Source organism: Squalius cephalus, assembly GCF_949319135.1.
Source record: "Squalius cephalus genome assembly, chromosome: 17".
Taxonomy (NCBI): Eukaryota; Metazoa; Chordata; class Actinopteri; order Cypriniformes; family Leuciscidae; genus Squalius; species Squalius cephalus.
The window spans coordinates 23,220,728-23,248,244 of NC_137138.1; the positions used below are offsets into that span (position 1 = coordinate 23,220,728).

At 37.6% G+C, this 27,517-nt stretch overlaps 5 protein-coding genes across 6 annotated transcripts; 4 read left to right on the forward strand and 1 right to left on the reverse strand.

The window, feature by feature from the left end:
* The first annotated feature begins 751 nt into the window (after window positions 1-751).
* mrps17 (mitochondrial ribosomal protein S17) lies at window positions 752-1,713 on the forward strand. Of its 2 annotated transcripts, XM_079847773.1 has the most exons (3): window positions 752-868; window positions 1,038-1,182; window positions 1,354-1,713. In XM_079847773.1, the coding sequence occupies exons 2-3, from the start codon at window positions 1,060-1,062 to the stop codon at window positions 1,645-1,647; spliced, it is 417 nt and encodes a 138-aa protein (XP_079703899.1). In that variant the 5' UTR covers window positions 752-868; window positions 1,038-1,059; the 3' UTR covers window positions 1,648-1,713. The 2 variants fall into 2 exon arrangements, with proteins under 2 accessions (XP_079703899.1, XP_079703900.1); XM_079847774.1 differs by lacking the exon at window positions 752-868 and having other exon boundaries at window positions 1,022-1,182.
* A 350-nt stretch (window positions 1,714-2,063) lies between these two features.
* fam114a2 (family with sequence similarity 114 member A2) lies at window positions 2,064-12,389 on the reverse strand. The gene is made up of 15 exons (XM_079847772.1): window positions 12,214-12,389; window positions 11,610-11,759; window positions 10,904-11,150; window positions 8,886-8,985; window positions 8,704-8,799; window positions 8,485-8,612; window positions 7,090-7,224; window positions 6,803-6,961; window positions 6,589-6,712; window positions 6,040-6,125; window positions 5,840-5,956; window positions 5,582-5,721; window positions 5,432-5,504; window positions 5,175-5,228; window positions 2,064-2,492 (listed from the first exon to the last, which is right to left on the reverse strand). The coding sequence occupies exons 2-15, from the start codon at window positions 11,714-11,716 to the stop codon at window positions 2,394-2,396; spliced, it is 1,665 nt and encodes a 554-aa protein (XP_079703898.1). The 5' UTR covers window positions 11,717-11,759; window positions 12,214-12,389; the 3' UTR covers window positions 2,064-2,393.
* A 70-nt stretch (window positions 12,390-12,459) lies between these two features.
* On the forward strand, window positions 12,460-14,632 carry pgrmc1 (progesterone receptor membrane component 1). Its single transcript, XM_079847855.1, has 3 exons — window positions 12,460-12,828; window positions 13,632-13,787; window positions 13,898-14,632. Exons 1-3 carry the CDS (start codon window positions 12,540-12,542, stop codon window positions 13,990-13,992), a joined length of 540 nt encoding a protein of 179 aa, XP_079703981.1. The 5' UTR covers window positions 12,460-12,539; the 3' UTR covers window positions 13,993-14,632.
* A 1,318-nt stretch (window positions 14,633-15,950) lies between these two features.
* cox7b (cytochrome c oxidase subunit 7B) lies at window positions 15,951-17,097 on the forward strand. Its single transcript, XM_079847278.1, has 3 exons — window positions 15,951-16,107; window positions 16,668-16,789; window positions 16,866-17,097. Exons 1-3 carry the CDS (start codon window positions 15,966-15,968, stop codon window positions 16,938-16,940), a joined length of 339 nt encoding a protein of 112 aa, XP_079703404.1. The 5' UTR covers window positions 15,951-15,965; the 3' UTR covers window positions 16,941-17,097.
* A 1,444-nt stretch (window positions 17,098-18,541) lies between these two features.
* Window positions 18,542-27,438, forward strand: pgk1 (phosphoglycerate kinase 1). Its single transcript, XM_079846521.1, has 10 exons — window positions 18,542-18,748; window positions 20,276-20,326; window positions 20,756-20,911; window positions 21,145-21,289; window positions 23,008-23,111; window positions 23,232-23,351; window positions 25,329-25,443; window positions 25,731-25,910; window positions 26,022-26,199; window positions 26,616-27,438. Exons 1-10 carry the CDS (start codon window positions 18,684-18,686, stop codon window positions 26,753-26,755), a joined length of 1,254 nt encoding a protein of 417 aa, XP_079702647.1. The 5' UTR covers window positions 18,542-18,683; the 3' UTR covers window positions 26,756-27,438.
* Window positions 27,439-27,517: the final 79 nt, after the last annotated feature.

A 27,517-nucleotide genomic window follows, 5' to 3' on the forward strand; every position in this document is an offset into this window, starting at 1 on the left:
TGTGTGTGTGTGTGTGTGTGTGTGTGTGTGTGTGTGTGTGTGTGTGTTGCTCTATATTCATTCATCTCACATCCACTGTGGCTGATTCTCACTAAGACCAGAGAAAAATTGATTGACAGTATATGGTCACTTTGAATAATATTTAATTAATTAACATTAATATTTATAAAAAAAAAGAACATTAGGATTTGAATCTCTATATTTTAGCTTTGAAAGGCTTGCACAAATTTCTAATTCACAAGGTTCCTGTTGATATTTTTCAAGACCTGATGTCTATTGAGGTGGATATTTTTAAAAAACAATGCCTGTGTTCTGCAACTCTGAAAGATCTTCAAAATAACTCTCAATATTATCACTTGATACTACTAAGTTTATAATAGGTGCAAGTTGATGAGGGCATGAGGCTACCATGAACAGAAATCTGCATATAAAAGGTAAAAATGGGGCTTCCTCCTGCCTAGTTATATATATATATATATATATATATATATATATATATATATATATATATATATATATATATATATATAGATATGCATCGTAACATTTTATTAGTTTAAACAAAAAAACTTGGGACTACAGACACTCGATTTTTATACTCTCCTTTTCAGAGTACTTACATTTTAATTATGTATTGGTATATAAAGACAGTTTAAACAAATTTGGGGAAAAGTTTTTTAGAAACAAACACCTACCCTGCCTTTAAGGGGTTAAAATAAATCATCCGTTTCATTGCAGCATTTGACACTTCGGTACCGTACTACGTCATCAACATGAGCCACGAGCCTTGACATTCAGACGCATGCGGAATGTTTTCATGAGTTTTTGACCTTTACATTACCTTTAATTTACCTTTAAAGTGAATCCGGTAAGTGTATTATGCACACCTTTATCTAACATACACACAGAACAGCCTGTTGTTGTGTAATGGAAACTTGGCCTCGGTAAAACAAATGTGTGCAAACCGGTTAGCTTAGAGCTAGCAGCTGATTATTCGACTGCAAGTGCGTTTAACGTGAACATTTACTACATTTCAGGGGACTGAAAGCCTCAAACGGCATGTCCGCGCGTCAAGCATCGGTCCATGCGAAATGGATCATTGGTCAAGTAATCGGAACCAAGATGAAGAAGACGGCAAAGGTTCGAGTGACCAGACTTGTGCTCGATCCTTACCTGCTCAAGGTAAGATATAATGAATTGATTCTGATATTTTCCTATAAAATGTACATATCTGACAAAGAAAACCGCAGGACTTATGTTTGTCTTAAAATAATGACGCGTTATTTGAAAATAGTAACTTTTGTTTTGTAACCCAAAATGGCCCTTATGTGTATTCACTTTCTCCTTTCCAAGTACTACAACAAGAGGAAGACCTACTTCGCCCATGATGCTTTGGAGCAGTGCACAATTGGGGATGTTGTTTTGTTGAAGGCCTTGCCGGAGAAGAGGTCCAAACATGTCAAACATGAACTGTCCGAGGTTGTGTATAAAGTTGGGCAGGTGGTGGACCCGCTCACGGGGAAGAGGGTCGCTGGGAAACAGTATTTGGAGCCTCTTACGGAAAGCACAGAAGACGCAGAAGTGTCTTTAACGGAAAAACTGGAGCAACTGAACATTACTGCTTCCTCACCTCCTTCACCCTCGTAGCACTGTTTCTCTCTTTGATGTATGCATGCCTTGATTTTCACATTAAATATTATTACACTCACTGCCTATTATTTGCGTGGTCATTGACCTTACAAAAAATGCTTCTACTTGCTGTTTATTTTTTACACAGACCGACAATTTCACGGTACAGTTCTGTACTGTTATTATTATGATATTTTCATTGGGAAGTTAAATGTGCCAGCGCCCTCTAGAGGAAGTAAAGACCAGTAATACTTTCCACACTAGTGTCTTGTCATTTATGATGGGTCAGACCATGTTGTAATGTCCAAAAAATATAAGATTAATAATATTTTATTCATTTACATTAAGAACAACATGTTACCTAGCATACTCTATATGTAGTGTATAAATTGCATTTTTTTTAAATCAAGTAAAATGTTTTCTATAATCCAGAAGACAAGTAACATTTGTTTATTTAAAAGATAACTGATATATTAACATTAATACTGATATGACTTGCATAATTATTTGAGAACAGATGAACGCCCCAAAGTCTTAAGATTTTAAAAAGATGATTTCTATTCATTTCATTATACATTTAGAGCTTTATGACACAGTCTATTCAAAATATATACCAATATAGGAAAAAAGCCAACAATCAACCTTAAAGCTGTGCACTTTTTACAGTATGTCGTCATATTCTTACCATGTCTACCTGAATGTAAACCACACATTATTTTACTTCCATGATATGATGTTGCATGTCTGGCGTTTCTGAGTGTTTCTCACTGTGCCGACTCCACTGTCCTCTGAATGTGAGACACTTCCAGCACTGGCATGAGGAGCTGGAACGCGTCCTGGATATATGATGCACTGTTTGACGCCTTAAAATGGAAAATAAAGCCAAAGAAGATTTTAATACCCCTGTGCAAACATGAAAATATCAACATGCAAGACTTACATCTGTAAATGTCTTTTATTATTATTTAGGTTTATGTGAATATGCATGACCATCTTTAAAGGCAGGGTAGGTGATTTAATAAAGAAACATTTTTTTTGGTTGAAAGTCTCTTCACATCCTGACAGCAATCAGTAAGTTAATTGGTCTAAATGTATTTATATTAGTGCTGTCAAACGATTCAAATATTTAATCGCGATTAATCGCATTAATGTCATAGTTAACTCGCGATTAATCGCAATTAATTGCACATTTTTATCTATTCTAAATGTCTCTTGATTTCTTTTTGTCCCATTATTTTTTCTCATTTTAATGCTCTTATCCAGAGGCGGACAGAGTACACAGCTACATTACTTGAGTAAAAGTACAGATACCCCTTGCTAAATTTTACTCAAGTACAAGTAAAAGTACTACAGTCAGATGTCTACTTAAGTAAAAGTACTAAAGTACTTGTTTTTAAAAGTACTTGAGTATCAAGAGTACAAGAGTACATTTTCTAAATATTGCATTACTACTGCCACAGTGCTTACATGGGTAAACACAGCAAACACTTGAAGCGAAAACTATCATTAACTTGTTCAGAAAATTGAAATAGTCTGGCGAGGTTGGGCCACGGCTTGGCACATTCCCGGGATGCGATATTTTTTTCCCCAGGATGGTAGGGGAAGACTCATGAATATTCATTAGGGAAGTCATCCCTGATTGGTCTGATGACCTACCCCTAACCCCACCCCTAAACCTAACCGTCACTGGGGTTAAGACCAATCAGGGATGACTTCCCTAATGAATATTCATGAGTCTTCCCCTACCATCCTGGGAAAAAAAATATCGCTCCCGGGATGGACCTGCTGCGTCTTCATCCATTGTTTCGTCCATGTACGTCCATATGCATCTCTTATCTAAATCTGACCATGGAGTTGACTTTGGTGGAAAGCTGAAGGTGATTGCTGATAGGCTGTCCCAAATCAGTGGCGCCTGCACAATCCAATCACATTTGAGAGGGTTTCCGAGATGTTTCTTTTTTCTTTTTTTTTTTTTTTTTAGAAGAAGTAACGGGTACTCACAGTTATGGATAGAAATGTAGTGGAGTAAAGAGTACAATATTTGCCTCTCAAATGTACTTGAGTAAAGTCATGAGTACTCCCCAAAAATGATACTCGAGTAAAGTACAGATCCCTCAAAATTGTACTTAAGTACTGTACTCAAGTAAATGTACTCAGTTACTGTCCGGCTCTGCTCTTATCAACATGGAAAAGTGGATTGGCTTGCTTTGTGCAAATGTTTTTTATTGAAAACAACATTGGCATATACTGTAGTGTTCAATTTCACACTAACATTCTCACTCAATAATCACTCAGCAAATAATCTCTCACACAAGGTAACACTGTCCATCAATAAAAGGGTGAAAGAAATACTGACGAGGTCCTGATATTGACGAGGGGGCGGAGAATTTGCATCAGCTGTGTGTGTGCTTGGCCATCAAGTGGTATTTCAGACTGGACGTGCTGCGATGATAGCTCAGTTCACAACGACAAAACACACAGATCACTTTGGTCTTGTCAATTGAACCATTTGGCCACTTTTTTAAAATTAAACTTTCCATTCAGAATCTTATTGGCATCCATTTCGGCGTCTCGCGCTCATCATCCATCCACTCAAAACGTAACGTTAAAGAGGGTCGCACACTGGACGAGAAGCGAAGCGCAGCGCCTCGTATTTAAAAGTCGAACACATTATTCTCTATGAGTGTACACACACCGGCGGCGCCATTCTGCGTTTTTATTGCTGGCCATAAACTGAGAAAGTGCGCGTCCGATGTGCGATACAAGTCCTAGACGCGGCTTCTCGTCCACTCTTTGGCCGGCTCACAAGCCCAAACAAGTGCGCGGCGTGCCTGTTGTTTTGTTTCCGGTCTAGCTAGATCCGGTGGTGTTGTAGTTTTACTAACGTTACTAATTGTTGCAAAAGCATGTGAAAAAAACAACAACAAAGTTTGCTAGGCGTTAATCGCGCGATAAAAAAATTTACGCCGTTAAAATGGGTTTGCGTTAACGCCGTTAATAAAGCGTTTAACTGACAGCCCTAATTTATATGTATACATATTGTCTGTGGAAGGCGTAGGACCATAAAATGTTCGTCCAATCATTGAATTCGGTCCGAATGCAATGATATGATGTCCTACCTGCCTATAAATGTGTATTTCCATACCTCCGCGCACCTGCTCTTGCAAACATCACACATCATCAATGTGTTTCATGCTATGCAGAGACGTCTAACAGACGTATACAGTTCCTCCTGAACCGAAACAACGAGCTTATGGAGATGGAATGGCAACTTGATGAAATAAACAAGTTGTTTGTTCATTATTATTGTAATTTTATGTGCTTTGAGATATGAGGTAGTTTAACGCCGTCTCTCGTGACGTTTTTGTTTACTCCCTGCTGTACGCATTCATGTGTTTTGAAGGAGGCGTGGGTTTGGAGACGCTCTGAAGGGAGGGTCGGATCTCATGCTTTCAAAGCTAGCTCGCTATTGCTAGCCTCTCCAAAATTACCTACCCTACCTTTAACATGATGAAAAGACAAACAGGGCAGACATAGAGACAAACCTCCAGAAAAACGCTGGTAATCAGTGGATTGAGAACTTCTCCCTTTTCATTTGCCTGAAAAACAAACATTTCGACATGGAATTTGAATATATATTGGGAATATTACAATAAATATATAACAAAATAATAAAATATATATTTTTTACAGTATTTTTTCCAAATGCTTTTTTCCTTTAAAACTCTTCTAATATAATTATAATGATCATAAACAATATTATAGATATCCAGACTGTACTATGAGAAGTGAAGCGTCTTACCCCAATGGTAGTCAAGCACGACGTGTACTTTTTGGATAGTAGTGATACCTCCTTACAAATAACAATAGTAACTCTGAAAGTGAAACACATTATGATTTTAATTTCTCCAAATACCAATTTTGCTAATTTTTTTGCAACAAGATAACTCACTGCGATAAGACTTTGGCTTGTTCCGCGGCCGTGGCCTCCTCAGTGTTACAGTGAAGCAGAATTTCAGCGGTTTTCTGGAACTGCTCTATGGATCTGGCTGTGAACTCGGCCAGACTTGTAATGGCAAACAAATGGGCGTCCTATGAAAAAGAGTAACTTGAATCGTCAGAACCCAATACAAAGATACATTACTCTATGAAAGATGTATGCATATCTTAAAAGACATTTAGTTCATTTTAGGCCTCAAAAGTTGAAGACCTCAACACTGTATTTTGTCACTGGTGTTTCCTGTTCTTTCTTCTCTTCTTCTTCTTGCTGTGTGCTTTCACTTTGTAGCTTCATGTTTGTTATATGGTTGAATGCGTTTCTTCTGGCCTGAGTGGATTTGAGTAATAGTAAATAATCGGACACACAAAATACTTGAAGATTACAATTACGAAGAGATGCTCAGGTAATACCTTGCTTAGTTTGTCTGCTGATGTGGAGATCTGTAATCTTTCAAGAACATCTGTCAGTTCCTTCACAAAATCCTCTCCATCATCACCTGAGGATAAAAATGAAGATTTATTATCTTTATGTGCACAACAACAATTTGTTGTTTATTTACTGAATCCAAAATTGCAGAATTGCAGAAAGTGTTAAAGGGGTCCAATTATGCATGCATATATATATATATATATGGTTGCGGTTATGTTAATGGGGGCGACATTTCTGAAACATGTTTGAAGCGTTTGACCAATTGGAACACACTGGTCCAGTCGACCAATCAGAGCACACTGCGCTTTACTAAAGGAAGGGCTTTGTAGAGACAGGAACTAAACAGGGTGTTCCTGACAGACTGGGAAGAGAGGTATTACAACAATTTCAAATATGTTTTGAACATTCAAGCATGAAAACCTATTTTAGTAGACCAAAAACAAAATCAAGATTTCGAAAAAGGGCATAATAGGTCCCCTTTAATATATTATATTTTTTTACTTTAACTTTGCATCCGTTGTACTTTTTACCTTTCATGTCATCCTCCACCTCATCGTCAAATTCCATGAGGGAAAAAGGCTCTTTAATGTCTTGTAGTTCCTCTCTCAGTTTAGCCAACTCTTCACCGGACAGAGTGGTCAGCACAGATTTCACCTGCGCAAGAACACCACACCAGCATTCAAATCCATCACCATTTTAAATTCTATCATTGTTTGAATTTGTAAAAAAAAAAGTTCTATTGACCTTAGCTTCACTCTCTCTAGAGAGGATCTCCAAAGCCTCCAGATGGGACAGGCCTTGAAACTCATCAAACAACATCCCATAATGAGCCTTTTTGTCTGTTTCCGAAGAAACGTTTTCAGCTTTCTGCTGCTGCTCACGTTCCTTTGCTTCCCTTAAGACCTTTGAGAGATGAACAATTGAATCAGGTCATAAGTATAAGTATAAGGTCATATATTTATGCAGGGAGTTGAAGTTGCTATGAATATATTCCATCGGATTAGGACAGACAGTCATCATATCCTCTGCACCTGTGACAGTGTGGAGTTTCTGTTCATCAGTCCCTTGGTTTTCTTAAAGCCGGGGTCTCCCTCTGCTATCACATCCATGGTCTTCTTCCCAATAAACTCCAATGCATCCAAACCACCACTTATTACGGTTTTACCCTAGCCAACAAGCATAAGAAGAAAATCAAGAATAATACACAAAATTTGCATTTAAAAAAAAAAAATGAATGCTTAAAATATTTTTTATTCATTCATATTTATTCATACAATAATCATAATTATTACAAATAATAAATGCTGGACGCTGCTTTTACTTCACTTTCCAGTCTATCTTTTTCTTTGTTTTGTAATGAAATTCATAAGTAAGCACAATTTAATTTGTTTATCATTTTAATTTATATACATTTTTATTTGCACTTAAGCATAAGATCAGGAGAAAAAGATTTTGTGTATATATTTACAATGGAATAAAAATAGCCTATTATTATTGTTTATGACAATATTTAAAGGCCCCTAGCCCAAGTTTTATATTCATATGGGACACCTAGTTTCTGTAAATTACATAATAAAAATAGTATTATTATTAATTATACATTTATTAAAAGTCATGATTTGATTTTACTGGCTGAGGCTTAAGGATAAGAATTTTTTTTTACAAATATTTTAAACTCAGTTTCTACTAATAAAGTATTTTAGAACTTTGTATTACTTTTAAAATGTATATTCATTTTAAAAATGCTCATGATTTTTCCAGGTCTAGAAATCATACTTAGGCTTCCTCAAATATCCAGGTTCTTCAAAGGAAAACACAGTTGTTGAGCGGCTAAATTATTAAGAAACATCTTGATTTTCAGATGTTTTATCTGATTTTAAAGAAGCCATATGATGCGTTTTAATAATATAAAGTGTGTAATGTAGCTGTTTGTGCATGTATAAGATCTACAAAGTTACCAACTCATAATCTCCCACAAAAGCCATTAATACTATCTAACAGAGAACACTGATCCAAACCTGCCTAAAATGCCTCGATCGAAGTCCAGATATTACTTCATTAAAAGTCTACGTCACAATATAAAATATTAGTATAATGCCCGCCCATAGGCATCCGCAAAGAAAGAAGACAAGGCTTTAGTGAATTGTACAGTACGTGAAAAATAATGTGTTTTTGAACATTAAAGCATGTCTATTATGGCCAATTAACAAAATAAGACTTGTTTTGTCTTATTTTAAATCATTGTCTTGAGGCTCTCTTGTAAGTTTGCTGAGTTGAGAACCACTGTCAAAAAAAGTGTCATTCCATAATAAAAAGATCAATGGTATCATTCAACAACAAAAAATATGAAAAAATTTAAATAAGTATAGATACTCAAAATAAACTGAGTTTTAACATTATCTAGCATACATTTAGCTTGCTCTTACCGTACTCTGAACTACGGTGGTTAAAGATGACAGCATTCCCATACTACTAGAGGAGATCATTCCCATAGCACCACCCATCCCATACGCCTTCTCCCCTTCATCTTTATTCGTCTCACTACTGTCTGAACCTGCAGAAAGAAGGCAGAAAGGTCATAAACACTAGGGATATGTAAACCCACAAATACCAATTCATGTGTCAAATGAGGAGCACATCATCACCATCGGTTTTCTCCTCCACTTGAGCTGAAAGCTCCTCAGGACTTGGGATTCCAAGAGACGTCTCTGCTTTCTCAATGACCTGAGTCAAACCTTGGCCTTAGACAATGAAAAAAACAGTATTAGTGTTGTATATATAAACTAAGCTGTTTTTCGTATTAAAGTGAAAGTCTTGTGCCACTTACCCACAGTAGCTACAGTGGCAGTAGCAGTGGAGAGGATCGATTTACCCCAGCTGCCCCAGTAACCCCAACCTCCCTGGGAAACAGTCGTCTCTGTGGAGGCCTGATGGGGGAAAAACGTGACAGTTTAGTAATAGATCCGTTTAGAATAGTTTTTGGACATGATTAGAAAAGGCAAAGCTTGGCTAAGTTGTCTGATTCATCACAACAGACTGGGCCAGCTGACCAATCAGAGCAGATTGGGCTTTTTGGAAAGACAGGAACTAAAACAGAGCATTTCAGGCAAAGAGTGAAAAGAGGTGCAGCCACAATGTACAATATGAGAATTTTTTTTTTTTTTTTTTACTTTAAATCATGTAAATGTATTCTAGCCCCAGAAATAAAATTGTGAACTTGTAAATGAGCATACACTTGGGTGGGAATCACATTTTAATAAAATAAAACAAGTTCATATCCTTGTGATCTTCACAGTCAAAAATGACCACTATAGAAAATGAATGGGAAAATACAGATACATTTTCTGGGATACAATCTATATTGTACAATTTTGTGTGTGTGTGTGTGTGTGTGTGTGTGTGTGTGTGTGTGTGTGTGTGTGTGTGTGTGTGTGTATATATATATATATATATATATATATACACACTCACCTAAAGGATTATTAGGAACACCATACTAATACTGTGTTTGACCCCCTTTCTCCTTCAGAACTGCCTTAATTCTAAGTGGCATTGATTCAACAAGGTGCTGAAAGCATTCTTTAGAAATGTTGGCCCATATTGATAGGATAGCATCTTGCAGTTGATGGAGATTTGTGGGATGCACATCCAGGGCACGAAGCTCCCGTTCCACCACATCCCAAAGATGCTCTATTGGGTTGAGATCTGGTGACTGTGGGGGTCGTTTTAGTACAGTGAACTCATTGTCATGTTCAAGAAACCAATTTGAAATGATTCGAGCTTTGTGACATGGTGCGTTATCCTGCTGGAAGTAGCCATCAGAGGATGGGTACATGGTGGTCATAAAGGGATGAACATGGTCAGAAACAATGCTCAGGTAGGCCGTGGCATTTAAACAATGCCCAATTGGCACTAAGGGGCCTAAAGTGTGCCAAGAAAACATCCCCCACACCATTACACCACCACCAGCCTGCACAGTGGTAACAAGGCATGATGGATCCATGTTCTCATTCTGTTTACGCCAAATTCTGACTCTACCATCTGAATGTCTCAACAGAAATCGAGACTCATCAGACCAGGCAACATTTTTCCAGTCTTCAACTGTCCAATTTTGGTGAGCTCGTGCAAATTGTAGCCTCTTTTTCCTATTTGTAGTGGAGATGAGTGGTACCCGGTGGGGTCTTCTGCTGTTGTAGCCCATCCGCCTCAAGGTTGTGCGTGTTGTGGCTTCACAAATGCTTTGCTGCATACCTCAGTTGTAACGAGTGATTATTTCAGTCAAAGTTGCTCTTCTATCAGCTTGAATCAGTCGGCCCATTCTCCTCTGACCTCTAGCATCAACAAGGCATTTTCGCCCACAGGACTGCCGCATACTGGATGTTTTTCCCTTTTCACACCATTCTTTGTAAACCCTAGAAATGGTTGTGCGTGAAAATCCCAGTAACTGAGCAGATTGTGAAATACTCAGACCGGCCCGTCTGGCACCAACAACCATGCCACGCTCAAAATAGCTTAAATCACCTTTCTTTCCCATTCTGACATTCAGTTTGGAGTTCAGGAGATTGTCTTGACCAGGACCACACCCCTAAAGGCATTGAAGCAACTGCCATGTGATTGGTTGATTAGATAATTGCATTAATGAGAAATTGAACAGGTGTTCCTAATAATCCTTTAGGTGAGTGTATATATATATATGCATGGAAGGCAGATCTGGTGGGAAAATATTCTGTGTGTGTATGTTAATGTGTAGGTATAAATATATATATATATATATATATATATATATATATATATATATATATATATATATATATATATATAAGTAAAAGTGTGATGGAAGCCTACATTTGGAGCACTTTCTGCCGATTGCGGTGTCTCTAGGTTCTTCTGTTCTTCTGCTGGAGGTTTCTGTTCTGGTCTTTTCCTCGTCTTTCGGGTTGGTGTCGCATCGGTAGAGACGTCACTCTGAGCATCAGCGGAGGGCTCATCTCGGGGGGTCGATGACGGCTCTTTGGGCTCTTGATCCATTGATTTCTCTGTTCGGTCATTTGAGGAGCTTTCGCTGTCAGACATCTTAACACATTCCAGCCTCCTGAAATTGACAAATAAACTGTTCATATCTCACTTCTAATGCAAAGAATAGCTATATGATATATAATTGAGTACAAGACAGTGTAGTTTATGGAATTGAAAACCAACTTTAAAACAGCACAACGTGTCATACATCACAAATTGCTGAGGTTGAAGACTAAGATGATACTGAATAAAATATGATTCAAGAGACAGATTATAGACAGCAGTGAACTTCTGGAGATGAGTTGATCATGAATAGCCGGTATAATTGATAATGGAGAACATGCTTGCAAAATAAAGCACATTACATATGTCTGTAAAAGTGGAGTACTGTACTGTACTGTACTGTACTTAAAGCTAAGCTAACTTTCACCAGCAATAGTTAGTCAACATCCAGTAAGCTTGACGCTATAAAAGTCATTATAGGGAAGAAGTTGTTATTAAAATAAATAAGGGATAACCATATAACATATCCAACCTATTGATGCCTGTTTCTCTTCGGTCCGGCCACGTCACTGGACTTAGTCCTCTGCTGTGTTTTGTTTTTCCCGTTACACTCTCTCTTCCATTGAGGAATGAAAACATCGACTCAACACACTATTCCGCCACCTGCTGTTTGGAGGACATACTTCCAAACAGAACAACAGCACATCCGAGTTAAAGGGATAGTTCACCCAAAATTGTTAAAAAAATATTGTCATTACTTATTGACCCTCACGTTGTTTCCTTCTTCTGTTGAACACAAAAGAAAATATTTTACAGAATATGGGTAACCCATTAGGTAAAAAATGACTATGGAAGTTAATGGGTGCTGTCAACTGTTTGATTACCAACATTCTTCAAAATATCATATTTTGTGTTCAACAGAAGAAAGAAACTCATACAGGTTTGGAACAACATGAGGGTGAGTATATGATGACAAAAATTTCATTTTTGGGTGAACTGTCCCTTTAAATTTAATTAAAGACTGTAAATTTTACAGTCTAACTGTGTCACATACATTTAACGACCTGGTATTATTCATCGCCACAATATTACTTTACTGTGTTACAAAATGTACAATTATGTGAGTTGGTAGTTACCTTTCAATTTTATAAACTTTATAAACCCAGCCAATATAATCACAATGAACACGTCCAAAATAAAATATTTAACATATAAAAACTGCAAAGCCTCTAATTCGTAAACAAAACGATTTACGCACTAAATCCAGCATAAACTCTCTAAAGATGTTATTATTTGAAGGCTCCGAGATTACAGTTATCTCAAAAACTACACGCCCCAGAAACCCTCCTCGAATCTGATTGGCTGGCGTCGCACCATTGTGTGTTTTTGGCTTCTGTGATTGGTGCACTGCTGTGGTCGTCGACAGTCTCTCGATGTTCTCACGCACAATATCAGAAACGAAATGGCTGATGAAAATGTTGAGCAAACTTCTGGAATTTTTCAGGAAATTTTCACTTCGCCCCTGAACATTAGCTTGCTATGTCTTTGCTTGTTCCTTCTGTACAAAATCGTCCGTGGAGACAAGCCTGCAGATTTTGGCCCGGTTGAGGAGCCGTTGCCTAAACTAAAGAAAAGAGATTTCACTTTAGCAGAACTGCAAGAGTACGATGGACTGAAAAACCCAAGGATCCTCATGGCTATCAGCGGGAAAGTGTTTGATGTTACGAGAGGGAAGAAGTTCTACGGACCAGGTATGGCACAAATTCAATCGCAGGTCTTACCGCAAACTTATCTTAGGTGATTTTTTTTGTGCCATAACAATTACGTGGTTCTTGAATTATGTTTGCATAGGCGTGTTTTTTATTTTAAACATGACCTATTAAAAACGCACGAATTTAATTTCAGACACGCCCCTTTGTCGCACTTTTTAAACGAGTACAAATGCAAAGTCATAACCCCTAACCTACTGAAAATTCAGGATAGTAGTAATGTCACGCAACCTTTTTAAAGTGTAACTATGTATACATTGTAGTTGTTTTGATAATGAGATGCCTGGAGTATTTTTTAACCTTTTGCAATGCCAAAAACTGTTGCTTATCAGTGAATAATTAACTAAACTCGGATAAAGGTTGACAAGATACTTCAGATGTCCACTGAGCACCAGAATGTTGCTTCATTTAAAGGGATAGTTCACACAAAATTGAAAATTGTGTCATCATTTACTCAGCCTCATGTTGTTTCAAACCTGTGTGAGTTTCTTTCTTCTGTTAAACACATAAGAGGATATTTTAAATAATGCTGATAATCAAACAGTTGACGGCACCCATTGTAGGGAAAGTCAGTGGGGTCCATCAACTGTCTGGTTACCAACATTCTTCAAAGTATCTTCTTTTGTGTTCAACAGAAGAAAGAAACTCACACAGGTTTGAAACAACATGAGGCTGAGTAAATGATGACAATTTTTTGGGTGAACTGTCCCTTTAAGATAATAGATACAACTTGTTTTGCATTCTGAGATGATATATTTGTGAGGAGCTAATTTGTTGACTTTTAGAGGGCCCTTACGGGGTCTTCGCGGGCAGGGATGCATCCAGAGGACTGGCCACGTTCTGTTTGGAGAAGGAGGCCTTGAAAGAAACTCATGATGATCTTTCAGATCTCAATGCTATGCAGCAGGAGAGCCTGAGCGAGTGGGAGACCCAGTTCACACGTGAGTTGAAGGACACTTTTGGATCCTCCCCCTGATTTCCTCTTCAGGGATGTTGCAATGAGCGTGCATTGCTAAATGTTGAGTAAACGCTTTTATATGTTCCTCCGCAGAGAAATACGATTACGTTGGGAAGCTTCTTAAACCTGGAGAAGAACCGACAGAGTACACGGATGATGAGGAAGTCAAGGACAAAAAGACGGATTAGAACATTGAGAACACGGATCCGAACCAAGCTCTTCCATCTGTGCTTAAATGACTTAGATTTGTTGCAGTCACTCTTGCCTTTTTGTCTGAACCTCCATGTAATTTAATGTGACGTTAATGAGCACGTCATATGTTTATAATTAATTTCATATCACTGTATTCTTAAAACTAATGTAGCATATGTTATATCTACAGCAACTGTGACTCATAATGTCATTTGAAGAATTCTTGGGTAAATAAATTCTTTGGGAATATATGGCTTGCTGTAAATATGGGACAATTCCTCACTCATCTTATTTGGATTGCCGACTCTAGATTTTTATCTAACCAGAGAATATTTAACCCAAATGCATTTATAAACATCAAAACACACTAGAATACTTTTAAATGAGGATTCTACTAAAAACTCGGAGTGGAAACCTTTCAAGTTTACTTGATACAGATTAAGACGAATGCCATACTAAAGGGGTTTGGAGCAAACTCCTCATCACATGCTAGTCTTATCATCTGCTCAAGAAATCTGTAGATTAGATACATGCAACATTCCATGAGATTTTATGTTTTACGAAAACAAGTATTTGCAAAACATCTTTTCTGTTCATGATGTTCATTATTAAAGAAAATGATTTATTACCATTGTGCATTGTTGTATTGTTATTTTTTAGAGCTCTATGTTGGTTCAAAGTAGATGTGAATGTTGCTGATTACTGGTGAAATATTTCCCATACGTGTCCTTGAGCAAACCGCTGAACTCTAAACCTACTGTATCTTATTTGAGACATGAATATTTATGGCTTCTAAATTATCAACATGATCAACACTGCTGAAAAACCTGTTGCACACAATCTTTCACATGCCTTCTGTCATCTGATAGTTTATAATTTTTTTTTCACCAAGTAAAAGGCCTTTTAGTATATTATTATATATATATATATATTTATTTATTTTTATTTTTTTTTATTTTTTTGCTGTGAAAACTAATTTTTTATGATAAAAAATGTAATAACTTTTTTTGTTAGTAATGTTTCAAGATGGACTGGACTGAAGCAAATTTAGATTTGCTTGATTATCCATACATCAATTTAAATGTATTATTTTTTATTTATTTATTTTTTTAAAAGTCATGTTAAAAATAGAGTATCAAATTTGACATAGCAGAATTTTGAGGAACGTTTATTAATCTCTCAAGCATCATTGTATTGCAATGCATTATGTTTTGCCCACAGAATAAAAACTACAGACCTTTGTATGAAAGATGACAAGAATTACTGACAAATGTGTTTGAAACAAAAAAGCTTGTTGAATTGCACTACTTGGAAAAAAATGCATTGAATTAACAGTTTTTGCATTTTAACGCATTTTATTGTTATGGGTTGAAATTCAACATTGTTATATATTTAGGCTGTGAATATTTCCGTTCAAAACTTTTCACACACATTTTCATTATTAAAAATTCAATAATCCACATTCACCTACACATATACACTAATTTTGGAAGTATGTAAAATTGTCACACAGTATTATAAAATAAAAAATGGTTATAGGATAGGCTTGTTTCTTACATTCAAGATATCAGACAACAATATTAATATTTGTAGATCGAGCAAAAGGAATGTGTCAGAAGTGGGATTCGAACCCACGCCTCCATTCGGAGACCAGAATACCCGTTTGTTCGGAAGGGAGCAACCCTTGAGTCTGGCGCCTTAGACCACTCGGCCATCCTGACACGACTGTGAATTTATAGAGAGAAACATACAACCCGCTAACTAACTTTAACAGTGTACGGTAAAACAGCAGTGATGGTCCCTTATTATATTCAGAAGAAAATATATAAATATTTCAACTTATATATGCTTAGAATAACTCCATATATGTTAACAACAAACCACATCACTTTAAGCTATCAGAGTTTATTTTAGTTTAACATTTACATGTTGAATCTACCACATACTGTCTTGCGATCACCGCGCGTGCATGCGCGCAAGTATCGCGCGTTCATCACTTCCGCCCTGCCATTTTGTTTCTGCCATTCAGTTCAAGGGTATTAGCTCGCGCAGTCAGTTGTCCCGAGAAATAACCATGTTTCGCTTCGCCAAGATTGCCCTGAACCTCAGCGGTAAGTTATATATCTCATTCGAGGACTGGCCGTTTTATTTCACATTTCAGTAAACAGCATTTGTTGCTATGTTAGGCAGGATACTGATGTTGGTTCCCGGTGTGCTAAAGCTAATTTTGATGGGATACATTCCTAGTTCGCCAGTCAGTTTATACGTTTTTGTAAATAATTGAATCTGTTGTCACCTTACCTTATAAAGATATGTTTATATGTTCATGTATTTGCCATATGTGGGTTTAAAAAAAAAGTCTCTCTTATTGATAATCTCAAAATATTGTTGTAAATATTACTTAATTTAATATTACTATTTGTTTTCCCATTCCAAAATATTCTATAAAATGTTTCTGTCAAATGAAACTGCAATGTGCCCACGAAGTGGTTTTCCTATTAGCTACAATCTTACACTCATTGTAGGCTATATGATTGCAAAAAGGTCAATGTTTTGTATGAGAATTTAATTTTCTCTTTCATAAACTCTTAATTACCCTTATCTCAACGAATAGTGTGTTAAAGGATGTTTAAACCTAAATCTACTCTCTTCCCCCTTTTCTTTACATTAGGTCAAAGTGCCCGTCAGGTGGCTGTGCGACAAAAGTCTGGTCTGTCCACTGAATTTCATGCCAAGTATGGAGCTCCTCTGATGATTTCTGGATTTGCATTTTGCACAGCTGTTTGGGCATATGTAAGTGACTGCAAACACTTCTAATTACATATCTTTTTCAGTGTGCTATATGTGATTTTGTGCGCTGTCTTTGCAGGTGATCACATCAACCGGCATCACATGGAACTTGTCACCTGTAGGCAAGGTGCAGCCCAAGCCATGGAAGGAGTGATGAATGCATTTCCCGTCGTGGACAGAATACTCTGGGATTCTGAATGACATTCTGAACTTTTCCGTTTTGCAAATGGAGACAATTTTCACCTAAACCAATCTTCTTGCTGTCTTGGCATGTCTGTAAAAAATGTAATAAATTAAAATATAAATCTCAATATTTGTCTTATTACTTTATCTACATATCTGTGGTATTAAAGGGTTTGTCAGATTTGAGCTTCTAATTTTAAAGGAACACTCCACCGTTTTTTGAAATGGGGCTTATTCACTTTCTTTCCTACATTTAGATAGGTGGGCAAATGCATTTTTGTCTCAGTGCATGCATTGTTTTAGTTTGACAGGGTCGGCGCTAGCTTAGCTTAGCATAATGAATGGAATCCTTTGTTGCCAGCTAGCATGTCCTGAGTAAAAGTGATATAAAAAATTAAAACAACCCACCTAATTACTCATTGTGGCCTGCGTATTCACAACAAGTACAAATAGCGATGCAGATTAACACTAGGCGATTTCCTAGGCAGATATTGACTTGTATATTAAGGACTATATTAGGGGGAAGCACAGGCGAAGCACTGCTACTTGGGCGTGATATCTCTGCGCCCAAGTAGCAGTGCTTCGCCTGTGCTTCCCCCTAATATAGTCCCAAGTCAATATCTGCATAGGAAATCGCCTGGTGTTAATCTGCATCGCTATATGTACTTGTTGTGAATACGCAGGCCACAAGAAGTAATTAGGTGTTTTTTATTTATTTTTTATATCACTTTTACTCAAGACATGCTAGCTGGCAACAAAGGATTCCATTCATTATGCTAAGCTAAGCTAGCGCCGACCCTGTCAAACTAAAACAATGCATGCACTGAGACAAAAATGCATTTGCCCACCTATCTAAATATAGGAAAGAAGGTGAATAAGCCCTGTTTCAAAAAACGGTGGAGTGTTCCTTTAAATGTTGCATTACCTGGAAGTATTTTACCATCAAATGAATGTCAATTTTGTATTTAGCATAAAACTCTAAGCTGTCCATGAAGTGACAACTCCAATTACAGGTCTGACATTTAAGATAAGTTTTTTTTTTTTTACTAAATTACAAAACCTTTTTTAAAAAAATGTATGCACTGGCCAGTTTTAAGATTTTGGGGTTATTTTGCTTCCACAACTTGTCGTTTTCAAGACCACTGAAAAGACAACATCTTAAACATTTAAATGTTTATTTTCTTTCCACTTCATCTATTTGAATCTAAATTTCAGTATGTATCTCTATAGGTCTTAATATGTCAACAAAATGAAATTTGTACCTGGCTTTATCCAATGATCAGATTTATGTTCTGAAAATATATGCAAATTAGTGCATTTTTAATTAAATGATACCGAATTTACATAAACAACATTTCAGAAAACTTGTAATAGAAACAATTTAACTGAAGTATGGTGATAGTTAACTTTTTTAAACCCTATGTCACCTTATTCACCTGTGGTGTCTTGTCTTAATTCAAGAGGGTAGGGTCTCTAGATAGGGGGCAGCATTATTGCAGCACGTTGGTCCAACATCCTATGTGCTCAGTTGGTGATTGATTGATTGACAGCAAGTGTATCCAATGAGCGCTTGATTTAGAAGCGCATACCTCGATTAGCCCCGCCCACACTGTGTGCATCAGCATCAAGCTAAGGTCACTCTCATTCGGGAACTGAACCAGCACTGCACCACCACACCAGCTAAGGAGAGTTTTTCTGCAAATCTACAGCCAGAATGTCTCTGTCAAACAAACTCACTTTGGACAAGGTGGATGTGAAAGGAAAGCGCGTCATCATGAGGTAAGCGTGAATTGTCACCGGCACATTCCGTTATATCGTTTACTAACGATGTATTAACATCGTGATCTTCATTTATTGGCTTTATGCTTTCTTTCTTTTTTTAACTTTCATTTTAATCTTTGATTTTTGGCAAGGTTATGCGAATGAAACTTCAATCATTGATAACCGGAAGTGTATCTGTCACGCGTCACGTTTTAGAGATTCCCGATACGTGCAGGATGGCAGATATACCAAAAACTAGCGCGTGCGCATCCTTTAATATCAGTCATAACTGAACTCCGTTGTTTTAAAATTAAATTAAGATATTTAAACCCCTCACACTTTTTTTCTTTTCTTTTTTTTTGTCCATAAAGGCTGTAAAATTCCTTGGTGAAATGACACCACCCAGTTACAAATGTCAAATGGTCAGGGAGTCTCTCTCACTTTATTTTTGTACCATACCGACAACCAGAACGTTTTCACAGTGCATACTGTTTTATAAGGTCTTTTGAACGTGTGCTGGCGGGTTTATACCAGTAACCACGTTCATTTAGTGGCGTGTTCTTACTCGTTTGTTATACTCCTGTCACTCACGCATGCCAGGTAATTTCTTATGTACATAAGTGAAGATTGTTTATACTTTATTTCGCTAAACGACATATATTCTCAGCAGCTGCTAGCATAAATTACCTTTGGTATTCTGAACACACACACAGTCAAATGTCCTGCCAGCAATTAGACAGACAAACCTGCCCTGCCCACCGTCTGCCGCTTTATTTAACATTTTTCACCTTTATATAAACACCCACATGATATATTAATAGCACTTTTTGAATAAGTAATTGACAGCCATGTTGAGTGCGTCACAATGACTGAGTCAGTATACATGTATTGTAGCAGTTGCACGTGGTCTTACAACATCCGCTGTCAGGATCCAAACTGCTTTAATATTGTCGAATGTTATATTACAAATATTTCTCTACCCTGAATGCATCTTCAAATTGTTCTCTACCCTGAATGCATCTATCTCACTGCTGTAAGGGGGCTTTACAGTGTTACGTAACTCATTGTAGTCATGGAGACCATGTGAACGTGCAGCAATGTGCACTCCTATAGTATGCAGCTCTCAGTGATACAGGTTTAGTTGTTCATTAATGTCACTGTACAATCCTTATTTATTAAAATAGCTTTTTATAACAGGTATTTTTATGAATTCCTTTTTATAAAAATGTTTTTTTAATAAACATTCAAATGCATATAACAAATTACTAGAGATGATAGCTATATATAGTGCTGTCAAATAGATTAATCACATCTAACATAAGTATATATATATATATAACCAAAAATGGAACATTCTGTCATAAATTACTTGCCCTCATGTCGTTTCAAAGACCTTTGGAAATTAAACAAATAATAAACAAATGAAGATATTTTTAATGAAATCTGAGAGCTTTCTGGAACCTACTCATTTAAAAATAATAATTTTAATCATTCCTTTAAACCATAGCATTTTATGATCCATTTATTTTTCTCTCTCTCCAATAGGGTTGACTTCAACGTCCCTATGAAAGACAAGACGATAACAAATAACCAGAGGTGAGATGGATATTGCTAATATACCAATATTATTGCATTCTTAACCAATAATGGTTCTTTCTTATCTCATTGAAATCCCCATAATTCCACTTTGTGCTGTTCATGTGCTCAAACTGTCGACTGGAGGGTTTTCACCTTGAAAATTGTCTCACAGCTTTGTTGCTTATAAAATGTTTGTTGTATATAATCATTCACTTATTCATGTCTATAGTTTCTTGCAAAATATTAAGATTACTCAATAAATGTTGGTTCATAGAATGTCAGCCGTATTTTTAATGTTTAGTTTGAGCAACCATTTGAGACCAATATGTGAAAATGTTTTTTTTTTTTAAAGTTATATGTTGTATATAGACCTGACTCACAGTTGAAAAACACATGTTGGCCTTGTGCTACAGTATTTGTAACTAATATTATATATGCTCTCATCAGAATCAAGGCTGCAGTCCCATCAATTCAGCACTGTTTAGATAATGGGGCCAAAGCTGTAGTCCTGATGAGCCACTTGGGCCGGCCTGATGGAGTCCCCATGCCAGACAAGTACTCTCTGGAGCCTGTGGCTGCAGAACTCAAGAGCCTGCTGGGAAAGTAGGAAAGCTCAATATAGAGACTTCTTTACCTATACATATTACACCATCAGTTAGAGATAATGTAAACCTTCAAGCTACATCTGTTTAACAGCACTGATGAATAGTTTTACTGCGTAAACATTAGAAATGTATGGTAGAAAAGCGTCATCAAGATGACATCTTAAAAGTAATGCATACTTAATTCAGCGTAGTACTTCGCCACTGACCTTGCTGTTTAATTTGCCTCTAAAGAGATATTCAGTTCCTGAAGGACTGTGTGGGTCCAGATGTGGAGAAAGCCTGTGCAGACCCACCTGCCGGTTCTGTCATTTTGCTGGAGAACCTGCGTTTCCATGTGGCCGAGGAGGGCAAGGGCAAAGATGCATCGGGGAACAAGGTCAGTGCAGCGTGTGTCAGTGGCTCTGCAGGTAAAAAGTGCTTGGTCATCTTAGGCCCTGTTTACACCTGGTATTAAGATGCGTTTTGGTCGATTGGATCACAAGTGGTTGAGCTTGTCCCCTTTTTGACCACTTCCAGAGGTTGTCGTAAACTCATTTGATCGGATCGCATTCATAATGTAAACGGTCATGTGGTCGAATGTTAAAGAAAGGCAATAAAAAGATTGTTCAAATACTAGTAAAAACTATAATGAATGTGTTAAATAATCTTTCCTTCCTTTGACTGTGCGGCCCAGAAAGAAGCCTCAAGAGTTTACGTTGAATTAAATGCCAGATACAAACCTTAAATTTGATCTTACAGTAGGATCTTTGGCCTGAAATGCCATGCAATTAAAGAAATGAAGTTAAATGAGAGCAGGTTAGTTTGTGTAGCTTTGAATAGGCAGTAATATAACGACAATACTGTAAAGAAAGCACTCTGTGATAAGGGTGGTTTTACAAATCTCTTACCAAATCATTCTGTTTTGGCTCGAGAGGCTAATAATTGGCTTTTATCATTGTGTTGGAGCTTATCTGCGAAGCACAAGCTACTACTGTTAGAGCCTTCTTTGGCTGTGTGTGCACGCAGAGATACTGTACTCGGCTGACCTATTGACATTTGTAGGAAGGTCATGTGTGACCATGTGGCTTTTCTGGTCCTCGAAGCCCTGGCTGGAATGCATGCTGGGAAGAGGAGAAGAGAAGGAGAGGGACGAGTAGAGACCAAAGAAAGAGACAGGGAAACTGCCATGCCCTTTGCTGGCAAGAAACTGCAGTGAACTGCAGCTTGGCATTTTCTGGGCGCCTGTGTAACCTTTCATTCACAGTAGTTTAGAAGTTATGAACTTTGAGTGCATGTGGATGGCAGTAATGTGATCATAACGGCATGTATCGTTGGTCTTGATCCAGGGGTCCTTGGGTTTAAAATACTTTCTCTAGTTTACTATGCAAACACAACTGTAAGTTCACCATTTTGTTGGTTTACACATTGATTTCACATAACACTGAAAAGCAGTGTTGCCAGATTGGCTGGATTTCCAGCCCAAAAGCTCCCCAAAACTGATTAAAACTAAATAGTATTGACAAAATAAAATGACAGTGAATCAATTTCCAAAGAGGAAACTGGACTAAAGGCTTTTTTTTATAAAATGAAGAGGGGTTCAAATGTCTTTTCTATCACACAAACCAATAAGACTTGTGCGTTTGGTCATGTGCACAGAGGCACTGTTGTTAGATAAAGCTACGACTTGGTGGCGCTCACGAACAGAGCATTTCACTAAGCGACAGTGAATAGCAGAGCAAGAATCCGTAGCCTGCTCTCTTGTATTTGTACAAAATATAAAGGTTTTAAAACGCATGAATACTGTTTGACTACTTTCCTTCGGAAACGGAAAATTCCACAGTGCTGCTTTGCACACTGAGGTAAGCAAGGGTTTTCTTCTCTTCTATAAGTGCCACCTACTGTCCGAGTGAATTTGCATTTTTATTCAGCCCGTCTGTTTTTTTTTCTTTTCGTTTTTTTCTGCATTAACCTTAACAGTCAAGTCGCAGGTGCAATTCAGACCGAATTTGTTCGCCACAGTTCCCCTTTAATGTGGAATTTGTGTGTGTTTTTTTTTTTTTCTCTCTTCAGGTGGCATCATATGACTTTATAAATGATTTTGATTCATTTTTTCAGACCAAAGCAAGTCAGGCGGAAATCGATTCTTTCCGAGCCTCCCTGTCCAAGCTGGGTGATGTTTACGTCAACGATGCCTTTGGAACGGCGCACAGAGCTCATAGGTACTCCATTACACAAAACCGTGATAGGAAAATAAAAACTCACATTGTGTTTAGTCGGAAAAATATCAACATGACACAAATTGTTTCCCCTTGGTTTTCATGCCTAATGTCTCACTCCAGCTCCATGGTTGGAGTTAATCTCCCTCAGAAGGCAGCTGGTTTTCTGATGAAGAAGGAGCTGGACTACTTTGCCATGGCCCTTGAGAAACCACAGAGGCCTTTCCTGGCCATTCTCGGGGGGTGAGTGTTATTGACGGAGTACTCTGATAGCTTATCTTTTTAGTTCTGAATACCGTCTTGCTTAAGGAGGATAAGCAGTGATTTAAAAACATCAAAAGACCTTGCTTTGGTCCTGCAAGATCTTGTTCATGATCTAAGGAAGGGCTTTTACAGAGTTCACCAACCGAAATGAATGACTGAAAGAATATTGGGCTGTACTTCTGTCTTTTTTTAGGAAGCATCCGTCTTTTCTCCATTGAAAGCCACTTGAGAAAGCATCAGTGACAGTCCAGGAATAGTTGCGTTTATCCTCTTATGCAACAGCAGGATGTGTAACAATGTCCTTGTTCTATGGTTCGTCACATATCTGGCTGAAGAAAGAATTATATTTACTTAAAGGTCCCATTCCATGGATTATTTTATAATGTTTCCTGGGGTGCCCTTATAATGTTAGTATGTTTTTTTAGATAATTTTTTTTTGTATAATTTAGAAATAAAAGGCATTTTTCCTAGCCTGATTTCATCCTCTGATTTGAACACTCTGTTTGAAGGGGCGTGTCTGCTGTGAGACTTCAATGTAAACGCCCACTGCTGTGATTGGCTGACATGCTTGCATATTAAATATCTGGCATTACATGTGGAACTATCTGGAAAACTTTTACTATTACAGCTATTATACGTTTTTACTATTACAGCTATCGGGATTAACGAATCGTGAGAAGTTTAAGTATTTAGATCTATTACCATCACATAAAAGGTTGCAGTGATGAGCATTGAGCAGATGACAGTCTGTTGATCGCGTGAAAAAAGATCTTATTGCAACGCAGTTTCTGCACTCACTAATGATTTCACCAATGCAAACATGAGGCATATAAATACAGTAAGAGATTCGTTGTGCAGTGTAACAGCGTCATTGATTTCATAACGAATTTTGGCAAGTGTCCAGATAAACTCGCGCTGTGTGATTGACAGCTTGGGCGATTGGAAAGGGATTGTTCTTTGATCGCTTTCTGTATATTAATCACAGTTTAAGTAAGATTATTTTCATCCTACTAAGAGAAACGATGTGAAGTTGATCGCTACTTCCATAGTAAATCACTACTTACCGCTTGCTGGAATATAGTTGAAATTGTCCCCTTCGTCAGTATGAAACGCTGAGAGAAGCCTGCTTGATATTATTCCAGGTTAGAAAAACAGTCCGTGGTGAAAAGGACAGAGCAAACTAACAACTTCGAATTAAACGTTTGCGGTATCCGATTATAGATAAACATCAACCACGTCTGTTGACATTTCGCCATCAATACGCCTGTATTCCTGTGGGCGGAGGTTAGTCAAAACACGGTTTTAATGACGTCATTAAAGAAGGAAGTAGAGGGATGTAGTCCAATCCAGCCGTTTTTTGTAGGCGACTTCTGTTAAATAAAATATCTCGCTTGGCATTGAACTTTGAGCTTTATAATTTTACAGATATTATTTATACTCTAACAACAACATTACACACTAACTAAAGTTTGAAACATGGGATCACGAAGAACGGGACCTTTAAACATTTGTAGATTTCTACCTTTTTTATAGTGTTATATTCTGATGGTGAAATGGCAAAACCGTTGTGATTCAACTGTTTAGGATGCTATGATGGCAAATAAAGCCATGATCACTACAAAGTGTTCTTGTGGAAGTGGATAATTGAATGCAAATGACTTGCAAAAGTCAGGCCATTGCACAACTTACACACTCATTATGTACTTACTGAAGCAGTTCATATCTGATGTTTGTCCCAAATAACAAAGTTCACTCAGGGAATTGGCCCATTGATAAGCTGAACTGCAATGCACAAAAGCCTTAAGCCGTTGTCTTATAATTAGACAGTTATAGGGCACTTCCTGCAATTTGTCAGAGGCGAAAGTTTCTCAGTTTCATCCCAATAAAATTTCATTTAAAAAATGAATATTTCATTGAAAAGGCTTTGTTTGATTGATTGTTGTTTTGATCGGACAGGGCCAAGGTCAAAGATAAGATTCAGCTGATCAACAACATGTTGGACCAGGTGAATGAGATGATCATTGGTGGAGGAATGGCCTTTACCTTCCTCAAGGTTCTCAAGAACATGGAGGTGAGTGGCTTGAAGCTTCCTTCACACTGCAAACCAAAGTGGGTTTTTTGGGGGGGTTTTGTTAAGTCTGATTGTTGATCGTAGAGACCACTGGTGGCAATTGTTCTACGATCAACTTAGGCTTACGATGCTTTTGGGAAACGCAACCCTGAACAACCTCAATTTTTGGAATTGGAAGTTGAGGTTATTCATTTATTTACCCATAAACTTATCTGGGTATGTCGCATAACCTGATTTCTGGAATACCCTCCTGGAGTTAAAAATATTGTTTTTATTGTTGTGCTCAGATCGGCACTTCCTTGTATGATGAAGAGGGTGCCAAAATTGTGAAAGACCTCATGGCTAAAGCTGAGAAGAACGGCGTGAAGATCTCACTTCCTGTTGACTTCATCACCTCAGACAAGTTTGACGAGAAGGCGGCAACGGGGACTGCATCAGTAGCAGATGGTATTCCAGCTGGATGGATGGTAAGGCAGACACATGTTTGCTTGTTTAGAGTTATAAGATCTTCTCCTTTTCCTGTAAGTGAACTAGAAGCAGTTGTCAAAAGAAGCCCTACTGGTTGTCCTTCCATCCAGGGTCTGGACTGTGGTCCTGAGAGCTCAAAGCTCTATGCGGAGGCTGTAGCCAGAGCCAAGCAGATTGTGTGGAACGGACCTGTTGGTGTGTTCGAGTGGGACAACTTCGCTCGTGGAACCAAGAACTTGATGGACAAAGTTGTGGAAGCGACCAAAAATGGCTGCATCACCATTATTGGTGAGAATTTCATTTATTTTTATTTTTCATTTAAGTGGCTGGCTTTTGCTTGGAATACTTTTAATGGCACACATCTAATAGACTAGTGGTAGACTGATATATTGTCTAGGCTGATTATTATTGGCAGATATTTGGCCATTTTTAATTCTCACCATTGTAATGACTTGTGTTTGTTTGCTTGGTTTTATTGTATTTATATGATGATTGAATTTTTGCCATGAAAATAGCCTTAGATGCTGACATGGCATTATCTATCCATCTATCTATCTATTGTTGTGTCATTTACTTTAAATCTTTAAATTTAATAGTGTGATATCATGTAGGCCACCCTGCTCTCTAAGATAACAACAGCCATCAAAAAGTTTATATCGATCTCTATAATAGACTAATAATTGACTTCTTTCTTTTAATTTCAGGTGGGGGAGACACCGCAACCTGCTGTGCCAAGTGGGACACAGAAGATAAGGTCAGTCATGTGAGCACTGGAGGCGGAGCCAGTCTGGAGCTGCTGGAGGGTAAAGTGTTGCCTGGTGTCGATGCCCTCAGCAACGTATAAGCGCTCTGAGGCTCTTCAGCCAGAGGTTGGGTGCTCATCTCCCAAGAAGCTGTCATCCTTATTCACTCAGCGTTTCAGCATTCTATAACCTATCGGGGATGCAAAAGACGACTACTCCACTCTCTATGGACCGCTAACAGTATGCTGTGCTAGACTCCCTGACCTGGGCTGCGTTTCTCAAAAGCATTGTGAGCTAAGTTGATCGTAGAGACCATTGGTTGCAATGGTTCTACGATCAATTTAGGCTTACTGTGCTTTTTGAAACAGCCCTGTTCACTCATACACATCCATTTGATTTTCTTCTATCAAATTACCTAAAGTGTTTCTCATTCAAGAAATTTCCATTGGTTATGCGCGAAAGGTTGACATCAGCAGTAATGACGATTCCTGTTATGATTGTTACCTGCTTAAGTGTTCATGTGTGTCCCGTTGTAGTCTGAATGTGTGCATTCAGTGTAAACCATTGTGTGTTGTAATTCTAGACTTTATATTTGATATTTGTTGCCTCCCCACAGATGTTGAGGACCTGTAAAAATGTAGACTCTTTTCTCCCCACATTGCACTTGTCATAGACCTGCAGCTTATGAGATAGATGTTCTTTGCTGGAATTATTATAATGGGCTAATGTTAGACCCAGACGACCTGTCGTGGAAAGAATGATAATAAACAAATATTTAAACTTTTTTTTTTTTCCTAGTCATTTTTGTGTCTGCACACAATGTATTATTTTTATATATTATCGCCAAGTGTACATGCATACTT